Source organism: Bufo gargarizans, chromosome 2 (assembly GCF_014858855.1).
Source record: "Bufo gargarizans isolate SCDJY-AF-19 chromosome 2, ASM1485885v1, whole genome shotgun sequence".
Lineage (NCBI taxonomy): Eukaryota > Metazoa > Chordata > Amphibia > Anura > Bufonidae > Bufo > Bufo gargarizans.
This window is the reverse complement of record NC_058081.1, coordinates 113,137,328-113,151,501: the sequence shown is the minus strand read 5'-3', so window position 1 is coordinate 113,151,501 and position 14,174 is coordinate 113,137,328. Positions and strand designations below refer to the sequence as shown.

At 40.1% G+C, this 14,174-nt stretch overlaps 1 protein-coding gene across 1 annotated transcript in view; it reads left to right on the top strand.

Annotated features, from left to right (window-relative positions):
* SYNM (synemin) overlaps positions 1-13,956 on the top strand; it is a 77,875-nt gene extending 63,919 nt beyond the window's left edge. The window contains exons 3-4 of the mRNA XM_044279433.1: positions 6,701-6,774; positions 7,889-13,956. Of these exons, the coding sequence (XP_044135368.1) occupies positions 6,701-6,774; positions 7,889-12,012 (4,198 nt within the window). The 3' untranslated portion in view covers positions 12,013-13,956. The remainder of the gene's footprint in view (positions 1-6,700; positions 6,775-7,888) is intronic.
* Positions 13,957-14,174: the final 218 nt, after the last annotated feature.

Genomic DNA, 14,174 nt, shown 5'->3' with positions numbered 1-14,174 from the left:
ATTATTGATATCTGAGGTTATGTATCCAATGCTATGAAATCTCATTTGTTATACAGCACGCCACGTACTACTTAGTACAAAGTTAAATAGCATTAAATGCATCCATTGTATGTCGACCTATATGTATTTTACAGTTGTCTTTTAATAAACTTGAGCTCTTTTCACAGTGATTCCAGGTGTAAGACTGCCTTTTTCCTTTCTTTCATGTCCTATTCTTGTCCGTATTGCAGACAAGAATAGTCCTTGCAAGTGAAAAAAAAATGCAGAGTGTACACAGACATTTGTATTTTGCAGGTCCCTGCTTTGTGGACCAAAATACAGTTGTGTGCATGAAGCCTAATATTGAGCCTAATATTGAGGGTGGAGAAAGCGACTTACCAAAACATCTACTCCAAAAATTGACTTTTGTGAGCATAGCCAGAAATGGAATAAAAAGTGTAGTCTGTTATTGGAGAAGTTTTCTGAATCCTCAGCGCTATTTTCACAATCCTAATCCTGGACCATGATGACTAGTACTAAATATAAGCATTGAAGTTAATAGAGAGGTGAGAGGCCCTAGGATCCTGCCATACTTTGTTACTCTTCTTGTTTATTGCTATCTTGTTGCTGTTATCCACTTTCTGATTCTGTTTTAAATCATCTTGATTAGGCAGCTTTATTTATATGCCATGTCAGCGGTAGAGGTGCATGGGACTAATGGAAATGGAATCTGCCCACTTCTACAACCACCTGTCTTCAAGTTCATGTTACATTGCCAACCGCTCCCTTTCCCACTTGGTGTGGTTGGTATTTTGGCCATCATTTTTTATTCACACCTCACATACTGAAAAAACATTATCTCTAGTCAGAGCAGTGAGTCAGTTTCCGAATCCCAGCAGGATGGTGTCAACTATGAGTCTGCTTTTATTTTGGGTCTGCAATCTCGGGAGCTTATGCTTTAGCTTACTTCTGAGCCCCTGTTGTCACATATGATGTCCTGCTGTGTGGCTGCACAAACTACTGACAGCAGCCAGATCTTCCAAGCCATCTGCCCAGTCACTTAGCAGCTAGGCCCTGTTCTCCATTACACAATGCTTTATACATTCTATGGGAGGCAACATAATGTAAATTGATTCTAATATTGACATTTACATTTCATACAGGCATAGCTAGGTGGGGAGGGGGAAGTGGACCCTCATCACGTACATGATGGGACTCACAAGGGGATTGGCAGTGTACTCTATTGGGAGCATCCATGGTGGGCCACCCCTTTTGGTCAACAGCGGGACACTCCTGACTTGCCCTTAAGTCTAACGAGTCTTACATACTGCATTTCTCTTCCTGATCAAAAAGTTCCTGGCAAAGCTAACGTTGTAATGTTGGCTATGCATCCCTCTCACTCTCTTGCCACGTGCCTTTGTCTTCCTCTTGCAAGAAGCCATCTTCTGTAGGCCGAGACCTGGTAAGTCCAGGCATGAGTACTGTTGGCACTGCTGTCACCTATGTATGTATCAGTAAAGCAGTCAGTTATCACCCACATAACTGAATAGTTTTATTTATTTTACTCATTTATATAGCACTGACATATTCCACAGCCTTTTACAGACATTATAATCAATCACTGTCCCCAGTTGGGCTCACAATCTAGATTCCCAGTGGGTAAGTATGGCGAGTGCCCAATGTAAGAGGATACTGTTCCTGTGAGCTCCTGCAATTGTACACCTACTCACTGCAGTACCCGCTTGTGGAAACATGACTAAAGGGTCCGGAGGGGAAAATTCAAGATAACACAATTTTTGCCACTCGTTCCCATTGTGTACGCTCCACAGACAAGCAGAAAAGTGCTGTGGCCCACCTCATTAAGTCTGCAAGATCCAATCTTGCAGATAAGGCTCCGGAGAACGATCTACTGCCCCATGATGGTCTGGAAGACAGTGAGCTGCCCACTTTAAGTGATATAATGGTTAATGGGACGTGTGACCTACAGCCAGAGCATTTTCAACCAGTCTCATTTACAGCCTTAAACTGTGACTCCCACTGATCCGACTCTCCTGGATGTTATACAGACTATAGGATAGTGCAATAGCTCACTAAGAACTCTGTGTATACAAGTTAAAGAAGACATAAGCATACTCCATCAAGACTTAAAAAAAATTATGATCGCATCACGTTAGAGGAAAGGGTGGGCAAAATGGAGGATGTATTGAAGCCCACAAGGAGAGATATTCAACGACATAGCAGATTCTTAGAGGCAATGGCTGCAAAGCAAGAAAGTTATCTCAGGAGAAATAATGTATGAATAGTAGGGGTCCCTTAGAAGGTTGAAGGGTCAAATCCAACAGAATTATTTGAGTCATGGCTGCCGAATGTTTTTGGGAAGAACTTCCTTAACCCACTATTAGCAGCGAAGCGTGCACATCAATCCTCGATGCGACCATTGCTGCCTGGAAGTCCTCCATGCACTGTACATCCTACTGCCGAGGCTCACATCAGAGCTACTCTAGAATGCCGACTCTTAGACTAGAGCAGTGCGGCTTAGGCAGGCTTCAGCGTTTGGTGCTTACTAGTCTAATGGCTCCTGATGAAGTGTGCATGTCCTGTGCATAGAAACGCGTTGAGCCTTATACTTACCACGTGTTTGCCAGTTCATGCTGATATTTGGCTGTCTATGAACCATATCAGCAGTCTTTTTACAGGCTATTACTGTGGCACCTCTTTTTCATTGTCCTCAGTGGATGGTAAAGTGCACGGCCATCCTCTGAGTGAATACTAAATATCCAGCCGTTAACCTTTTTTTACCATTGAGCCCAGCATTGGATAGGATTTCAGAGGTTTGACCTGTGCAGGCATCTATGATACAGTGGCACTATACATACCACATATTACTCATTAGTGAATACGTTTTGGATGCCTGCCTCTCATCCTCTGCCTTGGTGGTCTGAACTTTTGAGTGTGTCCACCTGACCTACATGTAAAAAATAGGCTCTGAACGTATAGACAGCGTTCAACCTACGTAGCCATCATGAACCAAGTTTTGACCTCTGAGTCAGCCTATCACATATTACGTTTTCTAGGTCATACCCAAGTGTGTATTTTTAATGCAGACTATTAATAAACTTTTTTTGTTTTAGTTTTAACGTCCTAAATTATATCTGCTTTATCTAACACATCTGGAAAAGCTGAATTACTTCAGAAATTCTGTTTCAATCTATATACATTGTGCTGTCCCAGCAATTATTTCTTCATTTAGATAAATGGCTGTTTGTGTTATCATATCAGTACCATGTTATGTAATGCTGCCATCCTGTGGTCACTCTTGTTATAGGTTTTCTGAAATGTATTATGTAAATCCCATTGCCTTTGCTCTCTGTCCTAGTCCTCCCTTTCTGTGACATCACATACTGTGCTCTGTTCCTGTGTCTTCCTTTCCTTCAGCAGACTCAGAGCTGGTGAGAGCATTTCATTTTGACCTCTAATTTCCTCTATGTTTTGCTCAAGGTAAACTCAATAAATTACCAAAGTATCTCCATTGTATTCTACTCTTTGGATTATCACATGCAACTGGTACCACGATCTAGGGATATTAGTGAGTTCAGCTATCTACCATTGCTTGTACAGAGATTACCACTCACAACCTGTCAGAGACTTCTCTAACGTACATCTGTGGCAGAATATACATCCAATGTTAGCTCCTCTGATCTGGAGCTATCTACATTCTTAGAGCCTTTGTCCTTGCCTGGACTATCTGAAGAAGATGCTTACATGCTAGTTTTACCATTGACTGTAGAAGAAATGGAGCAAGTCCTAAATTATATATCCAACCATAAAACCACGGTGTTGATGAGTTACCTGCTGGGGTCTATAAACAATATAAGGAGGTTTTACTTCCCCAATTGCTATCAGTCTAGCAAGCACCACTAGTGGAGGGTTGCCTGCTGTCTTCCATGAACAAAGGTATTATAGTTGTGATCCCAAAACCTGATAAAGACCCCCAACTACCTGAGTCATATCGATCAATTACACTTTTAACAGTGGATGTGAAGATTATTACCAAAATATTGGCGAATAGGCATAATAAGGTGATCACATCCGTAATACACTAAGACCAGACCAGTTTTATGCTGAATATGCCAACTGCGTTTAATATTGGGAGACTGTTCCTGAATATTTAGGTCCCTACTGATAAGAAGGGTCTTCAAGCAGTAGCGTCTTTTGATGCAGCTAAAGCTTTTAATACAATTGAATGGACATATCTTTGGGCTTCTCTGCGACACCTAGGTTTTACAGAACACTTTGCTGTACTCGGCTGCTAAGGCAAGGGTTAGAGCAAACAGGATTCTCTGTGACTCCTTCTCCCTATGTAGAGGGATACAGCAGGGGTGCCATTTGTCACCACTCATTAGCTATTGTGATTTAGCCCTTAGAGGCGGTGATAAGAGCATCTCTGGATATTGTAGGGCTTCATTATGGGCATCAACAGGAAAAAGTGGCGTTATACGCTGATGACATGCTGTTGTTTCTGGGCAATTGGACATATTCTTTAGAAAAGGGAATGGGGATAATTGATCACTTTGGACTTTTGTCAGTTTTAAATAAGAGCATACTTGTGGGCCCACAGTGCAGTGATGGGAGGGCTCTAGATTATATCACGTTTCAAATACCTGGGCATACAAATTAGTGCACAGCTCAGAGATTATGAAGCCCTTAATGTAGTACCTTTGTTTTCACGTCTACAACATAAAACAGCTGCATGGTGTAAGCTCCTTCTCAGTATGACTGGCAAGGCTAACGTAGTCAAAATGATTGTAATGTCACAGATCTTACAGTATATCTGTTGCATAATGCACTCGTCTGGTTGCCACTTCGTCTGTTCCATATGATCAATGGTGTCTTCCGAGACCTGGTGTGGAAAAAAACCATGCTGTGAATACAGCTGGAGATGTTACAACAACCACAGAAGGGGGTGAAGTGGGACTGCCAAACCTTATTTATCTGACCAATTGCAACATCTGAGAGGATGGGCATTGAGTGAGCCTTCATTGAGTGAGAGATATTGCCCATGGATTACGTGTAAGTACTATATTGAAAACAATAGCGGGTAATAGGCTAGGTGGAGCGAACTACCAATTTCCTACTTTCAAGAGATTCATAAAATATGGGTAAAGGTCGAACAGCTCATGGGAGTGAACGGGTACATGAGATGCTCTCTTATATAAGATAAAGAAGCTTGTTCAGAATTTGCTAAACTGGAGGAGTTTGAGGACTGGTGGGCAGGAGGGTAATGACTCAGGATGGATACTTTAGGGAGTTTTCGAGCTTTAGCAAGGGTTTGAATTGCAGCATAGTAGGTTATATCATAACATAAGGCAATGTCTATTGTGCCAACCACCAAAACAGCTTTTATTGAAGTGGTGGCGATGGAAGGCAATTTCAGGGAAATAAAGGAATTAGTTCTTTACAGGGCAGGTCAGACATTACAAAATGTAATCAGTAGTCCTATAAAAACTCACTATTCATATAAATAAAGTACCTTCATCAAGCGTACAGTGAATGTGTAAAAGCTAATTTTTAGACTAAGAGGGACATTTATTTAGACTGCTGGTCTTAATGCCTTTGCATTGCCGGTGGATGCGCCAAAGTTATGTTGAGGGTAGGCCTCTAAATAACTTTGCCGCTTGAAACCAGCGGCCGTGCTGCATGCTTTAATTTCGTTTAAGGTAATTCTCCACTCCAAAAACTGGTGTGGAAGATGATCAATGAAACGGGCCTGCCTCCCCGCCCACACTGCTCCCCCTTTTTTGTCACTAGGCAAAAGTGGTGTGAACAGGGAAAAATCGCAGATTTTGATGCAAAACACCTTTGCAAAAAATCTGTGACATAAATACACCAGAAAGTGGAGTAAAAACATTAATAAATGACCTCTTAGATCTGTGTTCACATGTAGCAGATTAAAGGGGTTCTTCGAGACAATTAAAATCTCAGATGAGCCCTAAAATGGCTTAAAATTAAAAACCATCATGCTCTCCGGTGCCGTTTTCTGCAGTGCTGGTCTAGTCCTCCTGCCACTGTTTGTTTACAAACTGCAGCGGTGAGGTTCCAGGACACAGCTCGTGACCACTACAGCCAATCATTGGCCTTAGCAGACCACCATCACCGCCACTGTTTGCAAAAGAAACAGCAGGATAAAGTTTATTTTTTTTACTTTTATATAGGCCATTTTAGGGCTTGTCTGAGATTTTTAAATATCTCGGACAACTCCAATCCCATAACAGTACAATTCAAGCAGAGGTATATCTTGAAGCTCATGGCCCCATTGCAAAATCTGCAAATGGGCCCCCCACCCACCCATTACCATGTGTCATTTATAATACTGGGCCTTGAAGGCATCATGGACACCTTCAGTTGTTACCTGTGTGCCTCTTGTAACTAAGACCCTGAAAACATGTAAATATTGTTTAACCCCTGTACACATAATGCAGGAAAAATCCATGCAAGTTTCAGGGGACGTGGCAGTTTTTCACATCTCCCTAGCAAATCTGTTGCTATGCAATGATTAGTATAATTCACTGTTACTCGCAGGTTATGCTATAGCATTAAAGCCACTTCTCAATGGTTGAAACTTGCTGCATGTGAAGTATTTTAATTTGTTATACATAGTGCACAGTTTTATATTTTATATTACACCAATTGAATGACTTATTCTGTGTCTTTTCCATCACAGGGCACTGCTGGAGGCAGAAAGCAAAAAGGGTACAGTGATCTGGACAGAACATTCAGTGAGGGACAGACCTGCAGGTAACATTAATCCTAAGGCTGCTTTCACAGAGTAAGGGTCCATTCACACGTCTGTAAGTGCTTTGCATGCTGTTTTGTATGCTGTCCGCATCTTTTCAGAATGGAACGGATCCGGACCATTCATACGGATGTCTGAATGGAGCCTAAACACTGTCACAAAACTTGTCTGGAAAATACTCCAAATTATATTGGCATGAAAGTTTAAGAGGTTTTCTGACTTATTTCAAAAGTTACACAAATTCCCTAAATGTGTTAAAATAATGTAAAACTAATTGCTCACCACTTAATCTCTCGCCATTTCCAGTTTTGCCGCTTCAGTCCCTGCTTATATGTTAATGTGGCTGTAGTGGTGACTTAGTCATATACACAACTTGATTGCTGCAGTCTATAACTGGCATGAGCTGTATATGTCATGAGACCTCTGAGGCCAGTGATTGGATGCAGCAGTCACATGCCATTTATGATCACATCACCACTGCACATACAGGCTGCAGTTGAGGACTGGAGTAGCGGCTCTGTAAACAGCAGCGGTTAAGTGGTGAATATGTGATTGATTATTATTTTAATATATTTAGGGGCTTGAAGGAACACCTTTAAATATTAGGTTCCTTCAAGACCCTAAATGAGCTATGTATTTCCATCGCGAGAGCTACACTAAAACAGCTGGGTGCTGGATGTTGGACCCCAGCCTATTCGATTTTGATGGCCTGTCCTGAGAATCAATAACAAAATCCTGGAATACCCCTTTAATATAATGTTATTTTTAGAAATTATTTCTTAAAATGCTGTATTTTATACTAAGAACATCCAGATGACTTGCAGTAGAATTTCACACTGCCCCAGTATCCCCCCAGTCCCAGTAGCAGATTATAGACATCTTTATGACAATAATCCTATTTGTATACTAGAGATTACCATAAACTTATAACAGTATATAATAATAACATCGTGTTTTAGTGTCTGATTACTGAAGGGCCCAAAAGAAAAAAAAAGTATAACTTAACTAATTATAAATCTAAAACCATATTTTGAAAACACGAGACACAGCAAGCTAAAATATATTTATTGAATGATGTATTATTTTCCATATAACATATGGCATATTTTTTTCTAGGATACGTAACATCAGCCTTTGAGGAATCAACAAAATACTCTCACAGAGGAACTGAATACCCAATTACAAGACGTAAAGAAGAAATAAGAAGAAAAATAGACACCACAAATGTAGACAGATTCCTAACCCGTACTGTACCACAACAACAACAAATTAGGTCAAAATATTCAAACCTGGCTAATGCAAGTAGAGATTATGTATCACATGTATATGAAAATACAACTCAAGACAAAAGTAGAAGATGGGATACAGGTTTTCCTTCCAGATATGACATATCAAACAAGAGCGAATTCCTACAGTCTTCATATCGCCCAGTGCAACCTACAGTTAGAACAACATTTTCACCAACCCAGTCTACATTCATTAGTGAAACATGGAAAGATGAGAAAGTTGAAGATCTTAAACCAGTGGCTCGCCCAAGAACTCATTCCAAAGAGGCCAGAAAAGTAGATTTACATAATAGGATAGGAGACAGAAAACAGGAATCAATCCAAAAGACTTTAGAAACAAAAGTAACGGAAGAAAGTGAAGTAACATCAAAGCCTTTCAAAGAAATACAACAAACCTTGGAAACTAATTTCCAGTATACAAAAAAAGATAAAGTGATCAGTGAAGAAGCAGCAAGTGTAACAGAATCAGTGAAGGAAGAGATGATTCAGGAGCCTAAACCACAAGAGCTTCCTGTGAAAAAAGAAAGGAAGAAAAGGGAACAAGCTAAAAAAAGAAAGGAGGAGCTAGAAAAAGTAGATGACAATGTTGCAGCAGAGTCTAAAGTTGACATACATGAGACCACTCATGTGAGGAAAACAGCAGAAACAGATCAACAAATTGTATTAGAGATACCAATAAAACTGGAAACAAGAAAAGCTGAAAACAGTGCACAAAAAAGTTACATGGAGGATAAAGCACAAGGAAATATTAGCCATACATATCGGAATGACAAAAATACTTTTCTAGGAAATATAGATATCCCTTATTCGGTCGAGAAGAAACAACAGGACTCTGAATTCAAAACAACTATATTTGGAGAAAGTATTCAGGGAGAACAAGTAGTCCTGGATATTCCAATACAGTATGAAGACAAGAAAAGAGAAGTTAGATTAGAAATAGAGAATGGGGGTCATGCAGAACACACAAGGCTTTCAGGAACTAAAACTAATATAAATGAAGACGATACTTTTCCAAAAAACGAAGAGACAATCAAAGTGAATGAAAAGTATGAAGGTGATGCAAAGTGCACAGTGGAATCTGAATCGTCAGGCAGTTCATCAGAACACAGTGGAAAGAAAGCTATGGTTGCAGATATTCTAAGACAGTTTGGTCAACCCACTGCTCTAGATGATTCTAACGTAACCTACATGGAAAAGGAGGAGCAATGTGGTGATGGCTTTGTAAAAACACACATCTTTGTGGAGTCTAAAACAAAAGAAGAACTTGATTTGTTTGATGAACCTGATCTAAGAGATATATGGAACACAACTACCCAGTCACCATCAAAAACTGTACCAGGATCAACTGATAGCTTGCCTGAGGAAATAGAAGGGAAAACAACAAAGAAAACAATCTTGAAAGATGTTACCGGAGCACAAGCAGAAGAATGGATAGGAAATGTAATACACTCTGGACTAAAGACAGGGACAGGGAAGTCAATTAATGTTGAGATAGTTGAGGAATCATTTGGAACATTTGAATATGAGAAGGGAGAATTACCAACCCCATTTCATGTGGAAGAAGCAGATACCTACAATATTGAAGAATCAGCCACTTCTGAACAACATTCCTCAATACCACTAGAAAAGCTACAGGAGGACACTCAGCTCAGGGAAGGTCCATCTAAAGTTGAAGAAGTAACAGAGGGTGAGCATGCTGATGAGGAAATAGATTACTTTGTTTATGATCCTGAAGATAATCCATACCTAGGAGATGAGGAGGAGGAAGAGGAGCTTTTACGAGGACAGATTCACACTGAAGAAGAATCTCAACTTAAGTATTCCTGGCAAGATGAGTTCCTACAAGGATCCCAGGGTCGTAAGAGTTTGAGTGAGCTTCTTAAAAATGCCATGGCTGCTGAGCAAAGCACATCTGATAAAGATACTTCTGATGAAAGTGGAAAAAGTTTGAGTAATGAAGACAGAAAAGATCAGTCACACACTGAAAGTGTTACAATTGAGAGAAAGATTGAAGTGCCACAAGAAATGAAGTCATCAATCATTGATCTTTTGTCAAGAGATGTTAAAGATCCACATGAAAAACTGAAAGGGGCATTGGACTGCCTACAAGGAAAACTTCCACAAGACCTTGTTGATGAACTGTCAGCACTAGCTGGAGAGGAACAAACACAAAGCAGCAGTTTGGCAGTGGATATAAAAAAAGTTGGACAAACTGGAGAAAGTGGTATGGTTACAATTGTAGCAGAAATTAATGTATCACAAACAGTAGACACTGATGATATAGATATGTTAGAGCTGGTTAAGGATGTCCAGAGTGAGGAGGCAACCATACACTTAAAATCAACTGATGACTTAAAATCTTTCCTGCAAACACAAAATGAAAACTTTACATTAGCAAAAGAGTCTGATAACTACCAGGAATTGGATCACTCTGTCGCCATAGGAGCAAATAATGGTGAGGAACAATACAGTGAAGAGATTAGTATTAAAGGGCCAACTACCACAAGTATCCATATCAGTCCTACTATAGAACTATCTACAGGACAAATCTCCACTGATAGAAGCAAGTTCATAAAACACATCGAACTTAGCACTCATGAGCAAGTCACACATGAGGAAACAGGATCTGAACATGGCTCAGCTAGTGAACTGTCTCCAACAGAAATAAACAGGTCTGAGCATCACTTTAAAATTGGGCCCAGGGAAATGCTCTCTAAGAAGCAGATAATCTTTGAGGGCCCTGTTTCAGATACACTTAAATTGGACATAGTGCAAAATACAGAAGACACCTCAGATCAAAACAAATCTATTAGACATATCAAAATAAGTCCAACAGAAAATTTCCCAGCAGAACAGATTATATTTCATGGACCTATTTTTAAAACAGCGGGTATTGGCCATAATATCACAGAAGGATTATCCATTAAAGATGACAATTTAAGCCAAGTTCATCAGAAATTGGTTTTTAAGGAAAACCAGAGTGGAGATCAAGAGAAATGTAATGATAATATTGCTGGCGCAAGTAAAACTGTTTCAACTTTTAAGATCAACTCTAGTGACACAAGTAAGGAAATTTTCTTGGAAGGATCAATTCCAAGACCTAATGATCTTAATATCACTTTAGACACCAATGATAATGATAATCCTATTGAATTTAACTTTGCCACTCAAAAAGTCCAAGTAGCAAAACAAGTTAAATACCAGGGTTATCTTTCTGGACCACAGTCACCTGAAGAAACTGAGAGCTTTGTTCAGTCGAAAGATCAGTCCAGCATCAATACATCTGTTCACCACATTAAATTAAGTCCAAGCAGAGAGCAAATTGTTTTTGAAGGCCCCATTTCACCAAATTTTCAAAGCAGAGGTGAAGATGGTTCCCACATGGAAGATAAAAACAGATATATTAGGCATATCCAGCTAGGATCTCCTAATAGTCAAACCATAGAACATATTACTTTAGAAGGACCAACTAGAGAATCCTATGAATCATCAGAGTATGTTGTTTCATCTCCATCTGGGGATTCCACCGAGAGTGAGAGGTCAATTAGACACATTAAATTGGGTCCAACAGAGAAGTCATTCACATTTCAAATGGATATAACAAAAATTGCCACAAAACATACAGGAGAAGTAGGAGCCCAAGAAAGTAGTATGGTGATTACATCTAGTAAGACAGAAGGAAAGCAAGAACTGAGCCAGTCATACAGTGAATCAAAGGATGGTTCAGAGGTGGCAGAGAGTGGATATGGCGAGGAAGAAATTGCTGGTATCTCTCAGCTTCCTTATAATATCACATCCCAGCACTTCATTGGTGATATGTCAGAAATTGACAAAAGTGTGCAGCTGCAAAGAATGGTCCATCAGGGTCACATGGTCTCCGATGATAAAAAAGTGGCGGTCGTTTACCTTGATGATGACGAAGAGGAGCCTGATTATTTACGTCGTTCGTTTTAAAAAATCAATATATGCAAGGATAATGAATGCTAAGAACTAAATATATATTTGTTGATATGTGCATTGCAAAATCCACTGACAAGAGTATTTGGGGGCCCTTTATACGATCAGACAGTCTTAATGCATTGTCTTCAGTTCTGTATTTAATGTGCTAGTCATTCTATAGCTGGATCAGTCGCATGTTTATCCAAGTCATTTTAGTAATCAAATGAATCAGAGCTATAGGGGAGAAAACTACCAATTTATACAAATAATAGCCTATAAAGAGATGGGCCGTCAAGTTCAAGTTTTCTCATGAAATGAAATGGGTCAAGTGTGTGGACCTAGGTGGATTTTAAGGAACTAAGAAGGAAAGTTCGGCACTGGTCTGCCGCCTATTCAGCTGTTATTGGAGGAGTTAAAGGAGGATTTCCATGTAGAACTGATGCGCTGTTTGATTGCTATACACCAGGACACTACATGCAGGCACTACATTTATTGTACCGTACCTCATAATTGTCCCCCTCATTTGCTTATTAGTTCCTCATTGAATTTGACAGATTTAGTCAACACAAGCCATTATCATGGTGAATATGAATAAAACATGGCAACAGACCCAAGATCAGTTTGCACATTTCAAAATCACTATGATCTTCGATTAGAAGATATGGCTTCTGGACTGGGGTAGCTGGCGTGAATCACCATTTTATTGAAGGCATGTCAGGTAGAAATTCCACATTTACGGCACAGCCTATGAGAAATGTTTCCACATTTTCCATTGGACAGACTAGAGGAGAGTATTGACTGTGATTGTTTTGCCCAATAAGATGATTAGCCTGATAATAAAGTTAGATGACCTTATTATAACTACCGAAAAAGCCAGATATTACTCAAAAGAAACTTTACAATATGTTGTATAATGTCTAAAGGTCCCTTTACACTGGACAACATAGCAGCAGCGAAGCGTTCCTTCCTGACAATCGCCTGCTCATCAGCAGAGGAGAAAGCTGCATTGAAATGTAGTGATCTCCTCCACAGCATGAGGAGGAATGATCGCTTGTTCATCGGCGGTAAATTAACAACCCCAGATAATCGCTAACAAGCGTTCTTATGAATGCTCGCTAGCAATTATCTTTGGGATTCTTGGCTTGTGTAAAGGTCCCTTAAGGATCAGAACCTGAATTAAAAGATAAGCAGATACTTTTCTGTCTCTCCTAGAGCTGAAGATCTCGAGCTCCACAACAATTGCTGAGAAGACAGCACTGATTACAATACAGTGTAGGTTTCTTGATCTCTCCAAATGAAGATTTCCCCCCAAAGTGAGGACATTCAGATTCAGGGCTATAGTATCCACTAACTAGACTTTTTAAAAAAAAATTCCAACCCCAGCCTTCTGTGCCTGTGGAAAAAGCCATATTCACCAGCACTCCGCCATTCTGTTTCAGCTCCCTGGCTCCTCATTTCTCTTCACTAGTTTTCTGATTCTGTAAATTTTCAGATGGAAGAGATGACATGCACCAATGTAGTGCTCAATTGACCACTTTATTCAGCGAAAAGTCCTACATGCAAGCTTTTAGCTTAGCGAAGCAGGTACAGGCAGGAGCCGCTCTGTTCAGCTAATCCTGGCACAGCATGTTTTTACATGGTAACCATGTGTCAGCCTTTAGCCAACCTCAGGGGGCACAGGCAGGAGCAACAATGTGTGCTCCTGCCCATATACTATTCACTGCGTCCCCATTACTACAGGGCAAGGAGATGTGTCAGAGATGTGTGAATATAGTGAATACAGTTGAAAGTAGAGTACTGTATATTAGGAAAATTACCGGTATTTAAATGGCATTTGGGGCATTTAAAAAAAGTTTAATAAAAGTTTAGTTACTCTTTAAAGCCAGGAGCACTAAGAGGTCCTCTATTTCTTTTGGAGCATCTTAAAGGGAGTCTGTCACCACATTTGATCATATTAGACTGATCAAATAGCGTTATATGTGCCACCGAGAACTTAAAAACGGTACCTTAGTTGTATCTAATGGAGTTTTCTTTCAGCCAAAAATGAACTTTTAAGATTCTGTAAATGCGCCCTCTCAAGTGCCCATGGTGGCGTCTCAATCGTCCGAGCCCCAGGCAGCACCTTCTCAACGGCTCATAACCCCGCCCTCCGTGTGCCTCTGCCCGCCCGTTTACTC